The 21,875-nt window shown below is 47.2% G+C and overlaps 2 protein-coding genes and 1 long non-coding RNA gene across 4 annotated transcripts in view; 1 reads left to right on the top strand and 2 right to left on the bottom strand.

Annotated features, from left to right (window-relative positions):
* Nucleotides 1-102: 102 nt before the first annotated feature.
* On the bottom strand, nucleotides 103-19,260 carry hif1aa (hypoxia inducible factor 1 subunit alpha a). The gene is made up of 15 exons (XM_030356675.1): nucleotides 18,957-19,260; nucleotides 9,020-9,210; nucleotides 6,908-7,068; nucleotides 6,240-6,324; nucleotides 4,945-5,054; nucleotides 4,565-4,767; nucleotides 4,019-4,125; nucleotides 3,779-3,926; nucleotides 3,128-3,495; nucleotides 2,241-2,437; nucleotides 2,042-2,158; nucleotides 1,380-1,615; nucleotides 832-937; nucleotides 615-714; nucleotides 103-532 (listed from the first exon to the last, which is right to left on the bottom strand). Exons 1-15 carry the CDS (start codon nucleotides 18,986-18,988, stop codon nucleotides 369-371), a joined length of 2,325 nt encoding a protein of 774 aa, XP_030212535.1. The 5' UTR covers nucleotides 18,989-19,260; the 3' UTR covers nucleotides 103-368.
* LOC115544013 (uncharacterized) overlaps nucleotides 19,184-21,875 on the top strand; it is a 5,005-nt gene continuing 2,313 nt past the window's right edge. The window contains exon 1 of the long non-coding RNA XR_003976785.1: nucleotides 19,184-19,314. This is a non-coding gene — a long non-coding RNA (uncharacterized LOC115544013). The remainder of the gene's footprint in view (nucleotides 19,315-21,875) is intronic.
* Nucleotides 19,977-21,875, bottom strand: part of prkcha (protein kinase C, eta, a) — a 20,158-nt gene continuing 18,259 nt past the window's right edge. For both annotated transcript variants that reach the window (XM_030356683.1, XM_030356684.1), the window contains one exon: nucleotides 19,977-21,615. In XM_030356683.1, coding sequence (XP_030212543.1) covers nucleotides 21,466-21,615 — 150 coding nt within the window. In that variant the 3' untranslated portion in view covers nucleotides 19,977-21,465. The remainder of the gene's footprint in view (nucleotides 21,616-21,875) is intronic.

Raw genomic sequence — 21,875 nt, 5'->3', positions numbered from 1 at the left:
ATATATATATATATATATATATATATATATATATATATATATATATATATATATATATATATATATATATATATATATATATTGCTGGTTATAGTTTTTTTAGGAAAATATAAATTGTGCGACTTAAGCTTACAATATACTGCTGGCAGTAACTCCTGTCCCACCCCCTGGCCCTCCACCCTGCACCAGAGACCCTGTGAGGGTCTTTCACCGCGGTGGAACGCTGAAGAACGGGGGACCAGGCGGCCACCCTCCTATCCAACATACAGACACATAAATAAGGGCGAGTAGAGCTGGCGAAGGGAAGGGGGGGGGCTAAACCGTAGTGTCCGGTCCGGGCCGGCAGGAAGAGGGCTTTAAGCGTGTGCCTAGTTGACTTGGTCCAGAGCTCGCAGAAGCTCCTCCCCCTGCAGCAGGAGCTGGCGCCCTTGTACGGGCGCGTTGACCTCGCAGTCGTAGCGGGTGAGCTGGGGCAGGGTGATGGCCGGGCTGCCGCCCTCCGAGGAGGGGCCCAGGAGGAGGCTGGCCAGGTCTGAGAGCAGGGAGACGGGTTACAGCCATACATCCAGGGTCGTCTGCTGAGGGTCTTAATCTGACCATGACAGAGGCCTCACCTGACGGCAGCAGCAGGACGTAGCGATGGGAGAGCATCACAGGAACCTCCGACACCTTCAGCTTCTTCCCCTGCTCACACGGGCCCTGAAGCAATGCCCCCTGGGTAATGGAGAGACCGCAGTCAGTGATCTGTGGTAGGTGTGGTCGGTGTAGCACGGTGTTTGATTGGGTGGCGTGTGCGTGTAGGCTAACTGATGGAGGGGTTCCTGCGCTCACCGCTGCAAAGACATCCGTCAGCGGGACGTCGCCCAGCTTCCTCTTGCGCTGGGCGTTCACGGCGGCCAGCATCTTCAGAGACACCTCCTTCTCCAGCTGCGGGTTCCTGAAGACAGAAGGGCGGGGAACGTGTTCACTCAGCCCGGGCATCCTCGTTGAGGCCAAGGTTTATTTTTAGCACACCCAAATTAACACAAAACATCAACGGGAAAACCTCAAAATGAAAGAATTCTGATGAACAAACGACACTACTCTTAAAACAATAGCAAGCCAAACTAGTACATAAAAAGACAACCTTTTAGTTGTATATTCATTTTTGATTATATGTATATCATCATTTTGTTTTTGGATTTGATCTATTTCCGGTATCAAATCCCAGGTACCACCTTGCAGTAGAATCAGACCACGAGCGGCTCGCTAACCACGAGGTTAAAACCCTGTCCTACACAGTCAGCCACTGCATGGAGCAGCCCTGAACGGCTACTGGAACAGAACACACAGCCAGGCGCTGGAGGAGTAAGCTCCTGCCCGGTCATCAGAAGGCCTACCTCTTGGAGAGCAGGGGGGCCGCGTTGGGCGTGGCCACCGGCCCCAGGGGCCCGGGGCCCCCCGTGCGGCCCGAGGGTGAGCTCAGGTAGCTGTGGAGCGGTGCGGAGGTGGCCGGCGGCCGAACCGGCGGCGGCTCGCAGGGCAGGTGCTCGTCAGGGGCCAGCGAGCGCAGCTGGAAGTCGTCGTCCATGGGGATGTACGGCGCCAGCATCTCCAGGTCCAGGTCCTCGATGGCCTGGACACACAACGAACCGGCACGGAGACTGGGTTCAACACGAGGACTTGGGGAAGAGGAAGGATGGACTGGGGGGTCTGCAAAAGACTCGAGACTCACATGTTCAGAGTTCCCCCTAGACTCTGCATGGGCTCCCCGCTTACCCCCCCACACACCCCTCTTACGCACTTCTTGTATGTTGTACGTCCTTGCACTTAAAAATAGTACTTGGCATTGCGTAGCGTCTTATCCCAGCTATCTTTGTTGTACACGGGGAATGGGTTACCCTAGTAATTGTCAGTGCTTGGCACTTGTTTCAATGAACATCCTTACTGTTGCAACAGCAATATATTGTTGTTTCTCTTTCTTCTGACAAGTGTACTTATAGTAAGTCGCTTTGGATAAAAGCGTCTAAACGCCTAAATGTAAACGGGTCTGAAAGCCTACCTGGGTCGTGAAAGGGGTCTTGGGCTTCGTGTCGACGGCAAACAGCTTCTCGACCAGGTCGAAGTCCGAGCTGAGCTCCATGTCCCCGGGGAAGCCTAGGTTCAGGGGGCTGTCGGGCTGACAGGGGGGAGACGGGTCAGCACTTTGTAAGCGTTATCAACGGCATGAGGTCCCAACAACACAAGGTCAGGTGACTCACCACCGGGGGGCTGCTGGCCTGCGTGTGGCCGCCGGCTCGGCCGCAGGGCACCTCTTGCTCTGCGGGGGGGCTGGGGGTTGAGCGGGGGGACTCACTGGGGGTCAGGTCAGTCAGAGGCAGGGCCAAGTGCTCACTGGTGGAGGGAAGCATCACGTCGTTGTAGAGAGGCGCGTCCTCCAGAAGGTTCATCTCGGAGTCTACGGTGGAGGTGGACAGACGTTGGAGTGGAAACAGAAGACTCACTGGTTCAGAGGTCAGCTAGACTCTGCATAGCCTCCCCCTTACAGCCCCACACCCCTCTTACACACTTACATTGCATAATGTCTGTCCTGGTACTTAACATATGCACTTATTGTATACTATTGTTCGGTGTACGTCCTCGAAAGTAAAAATAGTAGCATTGTAGCATCTTATCCTAGCAATTTCATATTTTTATTGTGACCCGAACCCCAAATAGAATCCTATTGCTTTAATAGAGTGCTAAAGTGTGACGTCACGTTTCCATAGCAACCGATTTTCGGTTCTACACAAACCAAATTAACAAGTGGATATCCTATGCCAAACAAACGTTTTATAGAAAGGCAACGATTGTCTTCATATAAAGAAATAATAAACTAACGTTCACAAACTTTTCCTACCCCAGGGGAATACATGAACGCCTCGACATGTTTTAATTGGTAGTTATTTTCACCTCTTGAAGTTGATCTATTTTCATTTTGAAAAAAACAACACATGGAAAATGCCATCTCTTGTTCGGTTGTTTAGAACAGAAAATCCGGTTCCCAGGACAACGTGACGTTTTCACTTTAGTACTCTATGGAGAGTGGAGGTATTCTGTGTTATAGGGGTGGAGGGACCGTTCTGATTGGAGGAGGCGTGCGACTGACCAGGGCAGCTGAAGTCCAGGGAGATGAAGGTGTCTCCCGCGGCCGGGGCCAGCAGGGTGAGGGCCTCGGGCTCCTCCTTCAGCTGGTCGTACAGGCTGACCAGGGGCGGGCCCTCAGGGGCCTGCGTGAAGATCTGAACAACGTCCACCTCTGGAGGCTTCTCCTCGCTGGGCAGCACCTGGAGAGTCGCGGCCTGGACCACAGTCTCGTCGGCATGGCACACCGTCTCCATCACCTCCTCCTGCTCAATCTCCTCCTGCTCCTCCTCCTCCTCCTCTATCTCCTGCGGCCCTTTCTTCTCCTCCTTCACCGGCTTCAGGTCCTCCGTCTGCTCCAGAGAGAAGATCAGCTTCTCCTCCTGGATACCGCTGAGATGGGAAGAGGAGGACCGGATGGTTATAACACAACCGTGGGAATGGAAGACCTCCCAAAACAATCAAAAGGACGGAATATGACTAAAACGACTAACATGGTCACATTTGGGGCGTAGATTGAAATTATAGTGGACCTGTAATGTACTTGTAATGTGTTCTTTTAATCACAGAATATCTTTCGACGGAACACACCACATCCAAATCTATGGAGATGAGGATGGAGCCCCTCTATCATCAACCTCTCCACTGAACACCAGCGAGGTCGGCGGGGCCCTACCTGAGCACGAAGTTGACGCAGACCACACACTGCGGCTGGGAGTTCTTGTTGTTGTAGATGACGGTGGCCTGCGTCTCCACCCACACAAAGCCCCCCCCCCGGGCCAGCATGCGGTACTGCCCCGTGCTGACCTGCCCCTTGGCGAACACTACGACCAGGGAGAGAGAAAAAGACGAATTAAACCGGTCCGGACTCGTTCCTCCAGACGTCAGGCAGCAGGATGTGGTTGGACGGCCTTACGGTTGTGGTGGGTCTTGGTGAGGTGGTCCGAGTCCAGGGCGTGGTAGTACTCGTACACAGAGCGGTTCATCAGGTGTTCCGGGTCGTAGCCCATCAACTCCGTTATCCTGCAAGGACGAGCGGAAAACAGTTAAGAGTAAATAGGGAGAAAAAAAAAAACAAGACTCGAAACAAGGACTTATTGTAAGTCGCTTTGGATAAAAGAGTCAGCTAAATGCCCTAAATGTAAATGTAATGATCCTTTAAAGGAGATTGTTGAACATTTCTGAAAAGTTCTGTTCATGCCAATCTAACCATCGACCACTAGGTGGCTCTGAAGCCCCACAAGTTCTTGGTGAGAGAGAGAGGAGCTGGACCTATGGGGCCCTGAATCCCCTGCTTCTCCACAGAGAGAGGGGGGCTTCAGAGCCACCTAGTGGTCTTGGTTAGAGAGAGGAGCTCTAGATGCCCCCCATCTCCACATGGCTTGCCGTTCAGAAGAACGTTCTAGTGGGTGCAGTGTTCCTCATGGGGTCAGGTGGGGGGTTCACGTTGTAGGGGGCGGACCTCTCGTCGCAGTAGGTGAACTTCATGTCCAGCGTGTGTCGGCTCAGGAAGGTCTTGGTGTCCAGGGGCACCTCAATGTTGGAGGGGTGCGGGATAGGGTCACAGATCAGCACCAGGTAGGGCACCGGGGGCCTGGAGGGTGGGGCCTTCTCCTCCTCCGCAGGGGGTTTGAACACGCGCACGTGGCCGGAGCACCGGAGCACCTTGAAGGAAAGATCGGGAGAGAGCGGTGAGTGAGGGCGCCCCGTCGTCTCAGCAGGGGGTCTGCCCCCCGTCCCCCGCGAGGGACAGAGCAGGTCATTACTGGGACATTTACATTCTGGCCATTTAGCAGGCGAAACAACATATCGCCGTCCGTACAGTAGTAGGCCGGGCCATACCTTCCAGGTGGCCGACTTGACGTTGACGGTGCGGCCCCTGCTAGTGAGGGTGCACTTCATGCGGAGGAAGAAGGTGCGCTCGGTGCTGGGTTCCTTGGTCTTCTTGGAGCCTGAGGGGAGCCACAGGGAGCGGCGGAGAGGTGAGCGAAAAGGAGGAGAGGGAACCCTGGGGCTGTTAAGTGTTCAGTATTGATTTTATTCTGTCCCATTGGACGTTTGTAGCTCAGCCTTCACTCTGAACAACGGATGTGTTCGTTGTTAGACCTAGAACTACCGTCAATGTTTACGATCCAATCCCTGGATGGTTCTGCTTTGTGTCAAGGCTGTGATGCCGCTGTGAATATTTTAGATGGCAACGCTTCCTGAAATACTATGGAGAGATGTCAGCGGACGATGGCTTTGAGGGAACAGGGGGCAACAGTTGATTAAAGGTGATATTGCTCATGGGTGCTTGGGGTGCAGAAAGCCTTCATATGTGTGCAGTAGAGCGCTGCAGGCAGGCAGGGTTCCATGCATCAGCGCAGGGCATCGGAGCATTATTGCTGCTGACTATTGCATGAGCAGCGGGGCCTGGGGGACACAGGGGCCGAGATCCAGAGCGGACGGCCCACAGGGACACATCTCTTCCCAGGAGCGGGATAGGGCGAGCGGGCCTGGAAAAGAGCTTTCTCCGGAGATAAAGCGAGCTCCCACACAGGGACTGAGCTGAGCTGCTGCTTAGGGAGTCATGCGTGCTGCTCAGAGGCTGCCCCCTGATGGGCTCCACGCCACAGCCAGCAGGGTGCGTCTGCAGTGCCGCTGGTACTCTGGAGATTGCTTCGGCCACCGAGGGAGGCTGAATACATTAGGCTTGATGCGCCAGGGGAAAATAACAACATTTACTAGATGTATTCTCCTTTCCTTACGGAACGACAGATCAGGAGTCGCACAGCCGACTACAAATGATGTTTAATGCGGGCTCCTGTTACGCTCCACGTGGAAAGTAATATCCTAAAAAGGCCGAATTTAGTTTCCTTCTATTTGTGGCGATTGCTCGCTGATAAAGAGGAATTTAATGGGCCCGAGAATAAAAGGTTTTCCAACATGATAAATAAAAGATAATTCCCAGCATCAGGCAGAGTGCACTGGGAGGCCATTCCATCGCTGGGAGGAGGAACCAGGGAGACGGGCACACAGAGACGTGTTCCAACAGCCCACAGCTCAGTGCCAATGCAGGAGTGTGTGCGTGTGTCTGCTTGTCTCAAACCATTCACCGTTGTTATTGTGGGGATGGCGGGCCAGGGTTGGACTCTTACCTGTTTTGTGGACCAACATCTCTCTCAACTCCTCCTGGTCACACGGATGCGTGTAGTCGAACACGCTCTGCCCGGTCAGGTCAAACTGGCAGAACAACACAAAGAGGAGAGAGGTCAGAGGTGAACAGCAACGGCCCAGGTCCACTAGGGCTGCACCATATATTGTTTTCGTATCAAAATACAAAAGATATTCGTATCGCTGGATGCTGGCAATATAAATAATATATAAAAATGGATAGGCAAAAAAAAATTGATAACCTCGACTTATCTACAAGAGAAATCTGTCTGAAATAACATAATTTTCTCAGATTTAAGGGTTCTTGGGTACAGTAAGTTGCTAGGGAGTGACATGCAGGCTCTGCATTCCCAGCAAACCACTCCCTAGCAGTGCTAGGGCGTGACATGCAGGCTCTGCATGCAAAGTGAACCACCAATTATGATCCGAAAAACCAAAGCCGTCCCCGCTAGTTAAACTTCAAAATGAGTCAGCAAAAGGTAGAACGCTACAAAATCACCTCAATCATTATGCAATGTACACATTTTTGGCCCCGCCCCACCCCACCCAATTTTAGATCATCATCATCATCATCATCATCATCATCATCATCATCAGGCGTACTGTCATCACTCAAAGCCTCCATACCCAGGGTGAACAAGAGGAGACCAACCTGTGCCAGGCCCAGGCACTTGTGGACGTTCTCTGAGAGGTAGATCATGTCTCCGTCCTCCGACAGCACCATGAGGAACCCCTCCAGGGCCTTCAGGTAGGAGCCGCTCAGCCGGGCCCCCAGCTCGCTCTCCTCCGGGGCCGCCTCCGCCACGGGCCCGTCTGCGGCCCAGAGGAACACATTCACGTTACATTTAGTGGGTTTAGCAGACATGTTGACCCAAAACAACCTGCAACACACGTACAACAGGATGTACGTGTTGCGTCCGGGCGTACAACATACAATAAGTACGTTAAGAGGGGTATGGTGGGGTAAAGGGGGGAGGCTATGCAGAGTCTAGGTCAGGGGTCACCAACACAGTGCCCGCGGGCACCATGGCGCCCGGAAGGACCACATGAGGCGCCCGCAGGCCTGTTCTAAAAATGGCACTACACTCCACATTCTTGAACAACTCTTTCCCACCTTTTTTAAGTCATTGTTGAGAATTATTGTGAGAAATCATTAACATGACTTAATTAATTAACATGTCTTCACATAGATGAGTATCATTAATAGTAATATATAACTTAAGGCAAACTGAGCAAATTTGTTATTTCAGAAGAGTGTATAGAACTGGGTGCCCTTCGTAGGACTCAGTACCCATGATGAAGTAGCTCTCAGGTTCAAAAAGGTTGGTGACCCCTGGTCTAGGTGAACTCTGCACACGCGAGTCTTGAGTCTTTTGCAGAAGCTGGTGAGCGACTCTGCGGTCCTGACCCCGGCAGGGAGCCCGTTCCACCACTGCAGTGCCACGACAGAGAGGAGTTGTGACTCCGATGATCGACCTTTGCTTGCTCAAAGAACCGGCATGGGCATGGGAGAGTGGGAGGGTGTTGAATTTAGGTGTACCACTAAATCTGCATCAAGATGTGCGGACCGCCTCACACACCGATGGTTCATAATGGATAAATAGCAGGGCACCAGTGTTACTGGAAGTAGGCCCTGGCCGGGGGAGACGGTGGAAACAGCGAGTCAGCAGCGCTGCTTGTGCTCCAAGGGTTTTTTTTAGCACCCGAATTAACATGAAAAGTCAACGGAAAAACTCAAAATGGAAAATTTCTGTTGAATGGACAAAGCGGCGCTATTCTTAAAATAATAGCAAGCCAGAGAACTACATAAAAAGACAGAACGTTATTTATTTTAAATACATTTTTGCCTAGATGTATAATATTTTTTATATTGTTGTTCATGGGTCCATTTCAGGTTTCAAATCCCAGGTAGCACCTGCAGTAGGATCTCGTACCTCCGGTGGCTCGCTGACCCTGATGACCCTTTTCCATAGGTCCTTTGTTGAGTCAGTTGTCACCTTCTCCTTAATCTGCCGGTGTGGGTCTATCACTGTAAAACTAAAAAACTCCTTTTCCAAGTTAATTAAGGTGAGCAGCCGTATCACAGGTTCTAAGCAGAAAGGCCTGGAGGAACTTTATCAGAATCAGATGCTAAAAAGGGTTGAATCTATCCTGTGAAATAGTTCTCATCCCTTACAGGCTGAATTTCAGATGTTGCCATCCGGATCACACTTTAAACTCCCACGACTCAAAACCAACAGATATACACTCTTTTGTTCCCTCTACTTCTAAATTCTATAAAGAACCGTAAATAACACCTATAACACCTGAATAACAACTTGTTGACTTGGATTTGTATACTAAATACTGCACAACAAATTGCCCCATTGGGGGACAATAAAGTATTTTGAACTTGAACTAAGACCCTGTTCTAAACAATCAGACACAGCACGGTGCAGCTCTGAATGGCCCGGGTACTTTGAATCACTGCTTCATGGGAAGGAATGAGAGCTAAAACCATCCAAAGGCTTTCCTTCTGTCCGTGCCAACATGTCTGGCTCAGCACAGCAACGCAGTGAGAATATCTGGCCACCATGGCATTTATTCAATTCCCCTTTCAATATGTAATATAATATAAAACACATGTCACCACCATATTTAAGGATGTGACATCATGATGAAGGTTCTACTGAGTGGAGCCCTTGGCGCTGTTGGGCGGAGCCCCCACCTGGGCGGAGCCTAATATGGCCTAATAGTGGAGCCCTAATATGGGCGGAGTCCTCACCGGTGCCGAGCAGCTTCATCATGCGCAGGTAGCTGATGGTGAGCCTCATGATGGAGGCCTTGTCCAGGTTGGCCCGGACGCTGTGGGGCATGGGCAGCTCCTGGGCCAGCTCGTAGAACACCTCCGACTCCTTCCCCCGCCGGCAGCGCGCCGCATCCCGAGACTTCTCCTTCCTGCGGTCCGAGCTCACCCTGCAGGGGGGGGGGTGACATGGGTGGGTAAGCGTTGGGGGTGGACATTTTCTGCAAAAAAAATGTACTCCCCGATAACGATTCAGAATCCTGAACTTGAGGGTCGGCGGATACCGAGTATATACCGCTACAGCATCTAGCAATAGCAAAGGGTTCTCTTACGATGTCCGCAATGTATAGTCGGTTAACTTACTGTCTAAAAACTTCTTCTTTTTTTTTTAACTAGATAATTTACATGAACAACCATAATTCTAATACATTTGTATTCTTGTAGTTAAGCGTCCATGCATCCATGGTTTCCCGAATTGGTAGCTCGACACTCACATGGGTCGGAGATGACGCGTTTCCCTTTCCGACTTTCCACCTCTGACCGGTAACAAACGCAGCATAACACCGTAGTGTTTGTGATACTCTCTGCCTGTGTAGTAAATGAGCATGTGATGGTATCGGATCGGCACATAGACAGGCCGATACCGATGCCTAAAAGGCAGTATCGGAGGAATTTCCGATACTGGTATCGGAAAACAACTCTATTTGGGGGGGGCAGTGATGGACCCAATAGTTGGCCAGATCACACATGTTGAGCAGATGCACACGCACACGCACACGCACACGCACACAACAATGGGGGTGGGTCTGAAGTGTAGCGCAGGCTACTTCATCGTCAGGTCCAAACGGAGCTGACTTATTCACAGACACTCCCTGGGAGAGACCGGCTTAAGACAAAGCCAGCGAGACCTCATTGGTGCGATTGGCTGGCGGAGGGGGCTTGCCCTGAGGGGCTCTTCAGTCAGGCTTGCTGGAGCGCAGCCAAGACTAAGTATCACACCAATCATGTTGACATTTATGGCGCCCGGCTCTCGGAGCGACCAGAGGAGAATGGCAGTTGAGCCGCAACAACACGGGGAAATAAAGTAATCGGCTGAACACGAGAAGGCTGAAGTTGTGTTTATAAATTCAGCCCGGGTGCAGGTTGTTTTGACAATATGTAATATGGTGTCGGTGCATTGTATCTGCTGCGTTTTATCATGGTACTTATGCCGTTCTGGAAACACCTCAACCCATGACTGATGATTAAGATTGCAAAGTATATTTATATATACACATGGCGCTTGTGTCATGAAAAACAAAATATCACCAGATTCTCGCTTCCTTCACAGGATATAGAGGGCATGGTTTAGTAGTTCAAAAATAAAACAAATCATGTAAATACACACTTCATTCACTGTGAATGCATGGTATACTTTAGATTACATTGTGAATGCTCCAGTATGAAAATGGCAAAGCACAAGGGTAATCCGTGTGGCTATCAAAGAGATAGACTAAGTCTTCCCTTTTCACCCGATAGCCTGCAGTTCAGTCCACCGAGCAACTGGACAAACCGAAAATCCCTCAGGCTGCAACGCTCACAGCACTCAGGGACATATTGGAAAGAGATCGCAAGATGGAGGGGGCAATCTAAGAGCTGCCCATTCTGAAATTCAACCCTAATTAAATCGATCTGTTGCACATTAAGAGCAATACAATTAACCCCTGCTCGAGTGTCCTGCTGGCCAGCCGTCGTCGGGCCGAAGCGCATGTTATTAACATAAAGACGCCGTTCTCCTCTTTGAACCCTCATAAACACACCAGGCTGTTTAGGCAGGATGTTTTGGTCAGCGAAACACAAGAACATATTGTGCGCACAATGCCAGAGAAACGTCACTTTACATTACAGCTAACAAATCAATGGCCGAGGGGGATAATCAGGGGGACTGTAAAAGAGTGCTTCAGGTCTGATGCAACAATTCACCCTCTATACATTGCACCAGTATTGGATCAGGAAACTGTCTGCTCTGTGAAGCTCAGTACAGGTTATTCCTGTTATACTTTAGTATCAGTATCATATAGACCACAAATGTACAGCTTTTGGTCTTTACAAGAAAAGGGAAGGCTTCTATTTATGAAAATAAAAGATTCTTTCAATGACGAGATGAGGCATGTTTGGGCTTTAGTAAGATCACTGAATAAATACCTTTTAGTGTAGAGTCCTACTAGTAGTGGTGACAGGGGGGGGGGGAGACCATTTTTACACTTTACTCTGAGGACCCTTCAGCTTAAATGCCCAGGGGTCTCATTTATAAAACTGTGCGTGGGATCGTTACTAAAAATGTGCGTACGCCCAGAAGCCAAGTTTTGCGTGCGCCAAAAAATATTCGGATTTATAAAACACTGCGTACGCACACCTGTACGCAATCTTTGCTTTATAAATCACATACTGACTATAATTGTGCGCAGCTGAATCAGCTTCACGTTCCGCCCTCTACACGCCCCTTTTTAACCATAAATGGTCAATGCAAATGACCTCATGAATGCGATCTGCATATAAAACAGACTCAGATGCCGGTATTATGTCTTGTTGGAAACAATGGCAGAAGTACTGAGAAAATCAAAAAAGCGAAATTTCACGGAGGTTGAAGTGGAGACACTTGTGGGTGAGATGGAGGCCCGAAAGGTAGTTTTGTTCGGCGGTCACGGGATTGGAATCGCCAACAACAAAAAGCAGAGTGAGTGGCAACATGTTGCTGCAGCAGTGAACTCTGTCAGTAGCACGGAGCGCACAGTCCCAGAATTAAAAAAGAAGTGGTCTGACATAGAGTTACATATTTTTATGTAGCCTACCAATAAATTGTTATGGTCCCTAAATACCCTCTCCCTCCGAATCCTGCATGGTCCGCCAGAAGTGCCATATGGTGCAGCATTGCCACGGCGCTCACCTCTGTATTTATAGGGTTACGGTAATAAGACTGACGAGAGCGCCTTGGATAATCAGTTTGTAATTACCCACGTAAAATGTTCTTGAACATAACCCCTTTTTAATGCCTGATTTGTCATGAAAAGCATCAAGAGTAACGGACAACGATTGTGATGAGTGTGGCTTGGTTTTTCACACTTGGGATTTAATTGACATTTGATCATGTGTTTAGTGTCACATAAAAATATTATGTTATTGACACATGTTGGACAGATGCTTTATTCCATGCAGTCGCGCCGTCAGTGGACAGTATGGAGTGACGGGATTAAATATAGAGAATTTCTTTTTATTTCTATTCTAAGGAGATATTTCTGGAGTTATAACTGAGAAATAACGCAGTGGACTTAAATTATTCTGATTAGGATTTAACGCATGATACGGGTTGAAATTAAATTGATGAAGGGCGATGATAAAACATAATCGTTCTTCTCACTCTGCAATTCTTCCGTCTGACTTCAGTTCACCACCACACCGTCTGTGTCGCCAATTCTCCTTTTCCTCCAAACCATGCGTACGCATGGGTCAGAGTTTGCTTAGGGCTGCGCACATTTTCCCGTCAAGTTGGTTTTTTATAGATCACAACCTTGGCGTGAAAAGTCACGTACGCAACTTTCAGCCCCGTTTTGTGCGTACGCAACGGTTATAAATGAGACCCCAGAACCTTTTTTGAAAGCAGTCAAGTGGATACAAGGGATGGGCACGAGTAGTAAATTCCAAACTCGAGTGAGAATGCAACGCATCTGCAGCAGGAATAGGCCTGATGATGAACGGCAATATTACCAACCAAACATGTAATGCTTATTCTCCATCAAAACAGTCAGAGTTATCAGAGTATTCATTATTTATTTTTGCAAACGTTCAAAACACATTTTCCTTACAAAAATAAATATGCGTCTCACAATTTAAATCACGTCGAACCAAGGCCTGTAACAGTTTAAAAAAAACGAAACAAGTAGCCTAACCATTGCAAATAAATGCTTAAAGCTGCAAATAAAACGGCAGCAAATGGACTATGGAAATACTCAGCGTTGTGATCTTCTCTACACGCCCGGGATTACAGCTGCGTCTTGCGGCGGTGAAAATAGCCGACACACTTTCACCGTTGCAGCGGGTCTGCTTTCCCGAACTCACCGTTGTGTTTCAGGAGCATATGTTGCCTCATAGTACTTTCTGGTAGCTCGATTTCGCTTGGCATATTTTACATTTCACCTTCTGATCTCCTATTTCTTTAAAGTATTTCAATTCTTCGCTACGGTTTGCTTTAACCGCCATGTCTTAACTTTTTGAATTCTGGCGTGCCTGCACACGGCACGGAACGCGCCATGGAAATGGATGCATTTAATTTTCTTTGTGCCCACGTCATGCGTTAGTGGCGCCGACAGAAAATTGATACATTTGCTTCAGAAAACGTTGTTTGTGTGTGTGTATATGCAAACTCGAGTTTGCCTGTCCACCAACCGAGTTCATTTGTAACGAGGAGTACTCGAGTAATCGATTCCTCACGCCCATCCCCAGCAGGTCTGTATCAGAGCAGGATGAACAGACCTCAGGTCGGTATCAGAGCAGGATGAACAGACCTCAGGTCTGTATCAGAGCAGGATGAACAGACCTCAGGTCTGTATCAGAGCAGGATGAACAGGAGATCCAAGAGTTTATCATTGATGTCGAAATACTCTGTCAGCAGAATAAATTTTGTATCAGTGGTGTGGTCCAAAACCACAGCAAACACCTAGCCAAGCCTGGAATATTGATTATGCATATTGATTTAGACTAAAGATGTATAATGTGAGTGTTCACATTATACATCATTCATGATTCATACAAACGTATGAATCAAAGTCCACCCAGCAGGGCTGCGAGGACCTCCTGGTAAAGACGACAGGCTCTGTGGTGAAACGTGAACACAAGGCAGATCTGTGTGAACATCCAGGCGAGCAGAGGGGCCGTAATTAGATAACACCACCGTGCACATGGCTAGCATGCCTGAGAGCGCTCTGCATGGCGTTTGTTTCCCTCAGCTAATTATCTCCCCCTTTTAGTTACGTTTAATTAGACTGATATGGCTGAAAGTCACCAATCTATTCCGACTCATTTGTCGCGTTGTGATAAAATAGAATGTGCACGTTAGTGTGTAGAGCCATGGTTCCCACGGCTCCTCGTTTAGCTTCAACACATCACCAAGACTACTATGAATGCTATGGTGGCTGAAGAATGAAGTAGTCTCCTCATAGCTGCCCTTTATTTATTTAGGTTGATTGAGCGATGAAATTCCCCCCCATACCACGTTATCAGTTGTTGTCCTTTATTTAATCCTTGGTACTCCTCTTTCACAGAGAAGGGAATCAGCTGATTCAATGAATAAGACGCTCTTGAGAAAGCGCCATATTAATTGAAAAGCTCAAAACGAAAAAAACTCCCTTATCTTGTGAAAAAGGAACAATATCTGTGAGTGCATCTGTTTTCATATTTGACTCAACATTATTCAGTCATTTAGACTTTAGCAACTGTTTTCAAAATCTGTTCTGAATACTGCATGGTACCCGGGCCGTACAGACCAGAGGTTGGGGAATAATTTATCCCCAAACCATCCTGTCTCCCAACGAGGACGCCTCCCTGCCCTGGTAAAGCACACACACACACACCACTAGCCTGCCCTTATCAGTGGGGCTTGAGTCCTGCCCTATTCCGTTTAGTTTAATCTTTGACAGCGGAGACAACTTCATACATCTCTGGAGGGGCATGTGGATCATCCCGGCAGGAGGTGAGGTCCACAGCACATGCTTGTAGGCTGCTTTCCCTTTCCCTCCGCAAATAGACCAAGGTCTGTCTATTCTTGCTGCTGGCCTTTTGTGCTCACTATAGGGAGGGCTGGCCCTAGCTGTTAACACACACGGACACAATAACAATACCTGGATCATCGTTTTTATGTTATATCCGATTTCAACCAATTTGGCTACTATCAAAAAGGCTTGCAAGAATGAATAAGAGATGAGAGGGAAATACAAGAGTCCTGCAGCAGCGCTCAATCAGCCCACAGGTTGGCAGAGGACTGTCACGGGACAACAGCGTAATGGACCAAAAACCGAATGGTTTACCCAGCGTTGAGGTAAATGACGGAAAGCAAAAAAGCCAAAAAAGAAAGAAGTCTAAACACTAGGAAATAATAATGTTGCACAAGTATAAGATGCAATTCTCCTGGAAGTCACTGCTGAATGCAGTGGATGGGCTTACTGTCATACAGACAGTTTTCAGTGGCAAACTTGCACTCATCCAACCAAGCTTAGCAATGTTTGACCTTTAAGGTCAGGTGTGCAGAATTATTGGAACAGATCGGACATGGCAGAACTGGATAATAAGGTTCATAAATATATTTTAAGTGTAGATAAAATGTTTCTACAGCGGCCCAGAACGGACCAACAGCTCTTGAGAAAACACGTTGTTAAGAAAATGTGTTTTGGACTAAGAGTTGTAGGAGGGAGGGGGCAGGTTATCCCCATGGCTACGACCCAGTTGTGGTTATTTTTTTGTCCTGCAACTAATCATTTGGAAGGTTGCTTATTCTAGATGGTTATTGGAATGATGAGCTTTAATGTAACTTACTTTTCCAGAATTTCCCATCTGGGATTTATTTTGTCAGGCATATGCTTTTGACATAATGAAAAAGAACTATAGCGTTGTCATGTTGGCAACATAGTTGTGACTTAACGCCAGGGTAGGAAATCTGGTGAGAGCAGCAAGAGTAAGCTTGATTTTGAAAGTATTCAATCGAGTCCCAACCCTCCCTCAGGCTGCTTGTAAGCCCTTTCTCCCTAAGAGCATGAAAGGCTTGCTAGCTTTTCAAATAAGTCTACCTAGCTTAGATGGGAGATTTCAGACATGCATAATGAGTTGGGCAAGAACGCGCAGATAACAGGTAGGTAAATAAACAGCAGGTAGGCTATAAACAGCAGCTAGGCCATCGAGTAACCTCATGAAATTAGCAATTGGGGAAGCTAAAAACGTTTCTATAATAAATCGTCCATCATAGCTTTAAACGACCTTCTTTGAGAGATGCGTCAATGTGACCAGATGTTTCTCGGTTAAAGACATGGACTTGTGTGTCCGGTGTTTCAGTTCAAGTCGCGACCGTGTTAACTGGTGACCATCAGCCGAATGCGTCGCTTGTTGTCGTGGCTACGCCAGTTTATGGAAATCGGGTCCAGACACGTAGCTGTCCTTGCGAATGCCTCTTTGATTTGTTTTTCAATAAAATGTCAAAAATATTCCCATCTCATTCGTATTTGGAGTCTAATTGGAGGAAACGTGTCACGTAGAACCGTTTTAAGCTCAAATAAATAAATATTCAAAACCTAATGTTTCCCCCCACTGCCAAAAACAGTTATGCGCTCATTCTATCATTCGGTCGCCTGATGTGGTGCGTTGTTGTCCCGTTTCACTGGATGTCTCTAATGCCGCGTTTCCACTTCAGGGTGCGGAACGGATCGGATCGCAAAGGTGCGGTAGGGAGGGGGCGGTATAGCCCAGCTCAGTTCCGAGGTCGCGTTTCCACTGCCGACAGTACCCTTGGTGGTAGGCCGGATGTCGATCGCCGCGGCAGCTACGTAAACATCGTAAACAACGTCTTCCTCCCCAAGAATGCAGACGAACGTCTCCACCTCCTTGTTCGCCCAAGCAAGCTTTTTACGCGACATGTTAATTGTAAAGAATAATACCTCGAGGCTACTGTTTGTTTGTTTTTATCCCCGCGTCACCCGGAAGTGACGATTCGGTCGACCAATCAACGGAGGGGGGGTGTAGCTAGAATTTCACGGGACCCTTTCAGGCGTCTGGTCTCGTTTTGGGTACCGCAACGGAGGAGTTCCGAGAATGGGGCCGGAACGGGTACGGCAAAGTCCGGGTCACGCCCACTTTTGGCGGTGGAAACGCGACCTGACCCGCACCTTTGCGATCCGATCCGTTCCGCACCCTGCAGTGGAAACGCGCCATAAGCAAAGCAGCGACTTCGGAAATCAATGCGTTTACATGGGACAGCTAGATCGGATTAAGCAATGAAATTGCTTAATCTTAATTGCATTAAGCAACGCAAGGCGGTATCACTTTGAAACATAACGTTTATTCAGATCAAATAGCATACATTACGGGATTCAAACTCATACCATTTTGGGGTAAAAATATTTGAAGTTGAGATCCATTCCATTATGCCGTGGAGCAACAGGGACTCCATCAGCTGTAGTACTAAAAACTCCAACTAGTCTTCTTCCTAAGAGCAGGAGGCAGCCAGATCAACACAACATTTGGTTTTGAATAACTGATGTAATGGCCTCTTCTTTTTGGAAACGAGACAAATACAGTCGGGTCACAAGTTGATCTGGTTGCCTCCTGCTCTTAGGAAGAAGTTATGTTATTTAGTACTGCAGCTGATCAAGTCTCTGGCTCAACGGCACAATGGAATGGAATCTCAGCTTGAAATATATTTCCCCCAAAATGGTACGAGTTCGAATCCCGTATTTATTATTAAAAAACACACACCCATTTTCCATTTATTTCGGCTTAAAATGGTTCTACGTGACAAGTTTCCTCCAATTAGACTCCAAATACGAATGAGATGGATATGTTTTGGACATTTTATTGGAAAAAAAAATCTAAGGCATTCGCAAGGACAGCTACGAATCTTTTCCAGATTTCCAACAGCTAGCGTATCCACGACAACAAGCGACGCATTCGGCTGATGGTCACCAGTTAACACGGCCGCGACTTGAAATGAAACACCGGTGTGAATGTGTTAATGTCCTCAACCTGGACATTTCGCAGCACTCAAATAAATGTACTCATTGTAAGTCGCTTTGGATAAAAACGTCTGCTAAATGTCCTAAATGTAGACTTCAAAGCCTTAACCGCAAACTCAAGTAAGCTATTGGCAAGATCAAAACATATCCAACAAGTAAATGTGTAGCATATGCAGAAAAGAAACAGTCGTTACGTTTTACTTCCACTCCTGCTTTCATTGAGCGGTTTTGCAGCGCTATTTGACCAAGCATGCAACGCCATTCTTGGTAATTTCTGAGAAATTGAAATCAACTTGCCATCCCATCAGCTTATTTTACCCTTAAAAACACTCAATCCAAATAAATGATTTCAGCATGCAGAATGGTTTGCATACTTTTGCACACTAACGTAACGAGTGTGTATTGCATGCAGTTAGGATACGACGCTAAGCAAAATGTCGTTGGTAATTTATACCGGAAGAAGGCAATATATTACTATGAATCTTACATCATGACATGTATTCAATCTTTTGCTGTGGTGTCATGGTGTAAATTAAAGTAATGTTCGATTTTAGCTTGATTTCAACGATAGTTTATACCTCGTTTAATTAAAACAATTAATAATTTTTGGTAAGAGCTACAGATTTCTATATTCCTACTAATTAATAAAAAGTTGAATCTATTATCTGCAAGAACTAGTTTACATAGGTTGAGGGTGGATTTCCCTGCAGTAAAGGCCTACCAGGTCATATCTTCACAATAATCCATCACTTTTACCAGCTGAAACCTGAATTACTTCCGTTAAAATACAAACAACATGATCTGAGGATCGATGTTAACAACACTTTGTCTGGAACACATTATTACTACTACCCGCCACAACTTCACCTGGGGATTCAAAAAGGCTATTTATTTAAATATGTTGGAACAAAGTCAACGACATGCATGTTGTTATGCAACATAACTCACAAGACAGCAGCTAGCCTGTTAGCTCCTCTAGCTAGCTGGTTAAAGGCTACAAGACGAAGCCCTCCCGCATCCCGCACAAACTCCCCCGACACGGGGTCTTCATTAAAGTCTCCGGCAAACAAGTTCACACCGGAAGACATCTCAAAGTCAACGCCGAACAAGTTTCCTGTCTCGGTAAAGAAAACGACCGAGCTAGTTCCTAGAAGCGATAGCGTTACCTTTTCTTTTCAGGGACAATTCCAGTGTCCATTTCAGGACGCGGACCCGAGGAGAGGCTCTCCCGGGTACCGAGCGGTCCGGTCGGTCTAGGATCTCTGGTTCTTATGGATCACTCGCACGGATCCCAGCAAATTACACGAGCAACGACGGGGACTGAGTTTTGAAAACAATCGAAATGTATTGCGGTGTAAATCCGGAAAGAGTTGACTTCCCGTGGAGGATAGTGCCACGCTGGACGAGGGTTCCTCGCTTGAACGATGTTGCTCCGCCGCGGATGACCAGCGGCTCCGCCCCCGTCGGAGGACCAGCGGTTCCGCCCCCCTCTGAGCAAGGAGCAGTGACGTGTCGGACCCTCAGGTATGATCGCGTGTGTCTGTGTACCTGATAGACGGATAGAGTTCGTAATCTGTCCTAATGGGCTAATATGTAATCCACAACACAAGGTCAGAGAAGAAGCAATACAAACCTTTAAGTTGCCATATTTGTTTCATATTTCTGTTTCAAAAGTAACATTTTAGTGAAAATATAGTCAGCCAACGTTACTAAAACAACATAAATAGTGCGTTGAAACTAGTTAATTGTTAAATGATCATTTTCAGTGCGTTTTAACGTCTGAATCAAGGAAGCTCTTGTCTCTACACGTCAGTGTGACCCTTCATCAGGCAAGTGATGGATGATGAAGTGATGAAGTGACTCAAACCCCTATAGTCACACCACCAGAGTGGCCTGACAGGGATTTAGAAGAAGATTTCTTCCTTTCCATTTCAAGGGAGTTTTTTTTTGCCCTTGTGGAGGCTTGGGGGGGGGGGGGGGGGTCATACATATTTGGCCTGTTAAGCCCTTTGAGACTGTAATGGTGATTAAGGGCTATACAATAAAATTGAATTGAATTAGACCCTTAGAAACTTTTCAAGTTTCAAGTCAAGGCCTTATTTTTGGCTTCAACTTTCATCATATTACATTAAGAACACAATCCACTGCTTAAAAAGGATGGTTAAAAAAACTTTGGTCTTATCGAATGTTTTTTATTTATTTATTTAATTTGGGGGTTGACCAAGCGGTCAGTGTGGACTTCCAGCAATGAAAAACTGCATTTAATGCCTAGTACGACCAAATACCGTTAATGGAAGAAATCGTAGGCCTGTTCACTCATTCCTATATTCAGCCCGATAGTGGACAGAGACAGAGACAACTTGAACTGTTATCTTTCTGTGTATGAAGGGTTGGTCTTTTGCTTCCTGGCTTTAATATTTAATCTACTAAAGTGAAAGTTATCCACCAGAATAAGGAACTGCCAGACATTAGGACTGAAGTCTTCCCAAACTCGGCGTGGGCATCTGGGCCGGGTCAACAGAGGCCATTGTTCATTGTTCATGCTGTCCGGGGCGATTCTCTCCTCCTGAATGCCTCTTATGGCAGACGATCACACACTATCTGACGTTACTGTCTTGCAAAACTGCAAGATCCCCCTTCCTGTAACGACTTCCTGTTGCCGGTTCAAGTGGTCGCCGTGACGCAGGGCGGTTTCCGGTTTCCTCCTCCTGGTTTGAGACTCAAACAGCCTTTGATAGCTCCACCAGACGATAGCTGTTGTGTCATCTGAGGTCAAATATTAAAAGGTGAGGTGCAGAAGAAACGACTGCTGAGCGAACTTGGCAGACAAACGGATGATATTGATTGCAGGATCACAGCAACAAACTTTCTGTTATTTCACAACTGTTGCATCATCTTACGACTGGTCTGTTCTCGTAAAGACAGTTGTAGTCACGGAGATAGCTGCCAACTGGCAATTAGGATAAGGATTTATCAGTCTGTTTTAAATGATATCACGCAGAGAGAGAGCGAGAAAGAGAGAGAGAGACCATTTTTTGTATTTACATACGGAACAAATGTGACACTATTTCATATGCTAAGGAGTCTGTGCCTCCTGAAATTCAACAGGCTTCTCAATTGGCAAAAAATAAAACAGTTCCCACAAAAATGTCCAGGGATTCAACTGGAAGCAAATCCATTCACCGATGACTACAATTTACAAGGAACTGCAAGTTTGGTCACAGTTTAAATACATCTGTTTTCCTGGTGCTTGACATGACATCTGGCACAGATATTACAGATTCTCTTTCAGCGGGCACCAACAATGGGATCCACAAGGCCATTCTACATTCAATACAAGCGCACAAAATAAAGGCATTCACCATGTCTTTTCAAAGATTAAGTTGAATAGAGGATGTATAAAGGAAATGGTAAAAAAATACATCTGAAGTGTTCGAGACACAGAGATAACAGCGAGCATAGTTTCTGTTGAGAAAGCCTTTCCCTTGTTCAGTCCAGTCCACATTGGGGGTCGTATCCACTTATTGATTAGTTCTTAGACTCTGGAGGTCTGCCCACGTGGAACACCAGGTCCGCGGACTACGCTCAGTCCGTGGACCTGGCAGAGAACCTGGATCCCAGCAGAGAACCTGGATCCCAGCAGAGCAGGTGGTCCCATGGGTCCTTCAGAAACTCCTATTTCTGCAGTATTTCCGAGGAGGTGAAGGAGAAGTCATGGAACTCGTTGAGGTGGTTGGAGGGGATGAGCGGGTCGTCAATGGGGGTCAGCGTGGGCTCCTCTTGCGTAAAGTCAGGGTCAAAGTTGTTCACATCTTCCGTCGTTTTCTGGAGATATAGAATGAATAGCATTGAGTCAGATGAAAACCATCATTATCAAGGGGGAATCAGGTGGGGAAACATCAACTTAAGAACGCAACCTGTGGAAGCCTCCCCCCCCACACACACCCCCCCACCCCCCTCTTACGTACTTATTGAATGTTGTATGTCCTGGCACTTAAAAACAATACTTAGCATCGTGTATCTTTTGTTGTGTACGGGGAATGGGTTAACCTAACAATTGTTAATGCTTGGCACTTGGTTCTATG

Source organism: Gadus morhua, chromosome 5 (assembly GCF_902167405.1).
Source record: "Gadus morhua chromosome 5, gadMor3.0, whole genome shotgun sequence".
Lineage (NCBI taxonomy): Eukaryota > Metazoa > Chordata > Actinopteri > Gadiformes > Gadidae > Gadus > Gadus morhua.
The sequence above is the reverse complement of the archived record's forward strand: the minus strand, read 5'-3'. Positions and strand labels throughout refer to the sequence as shown.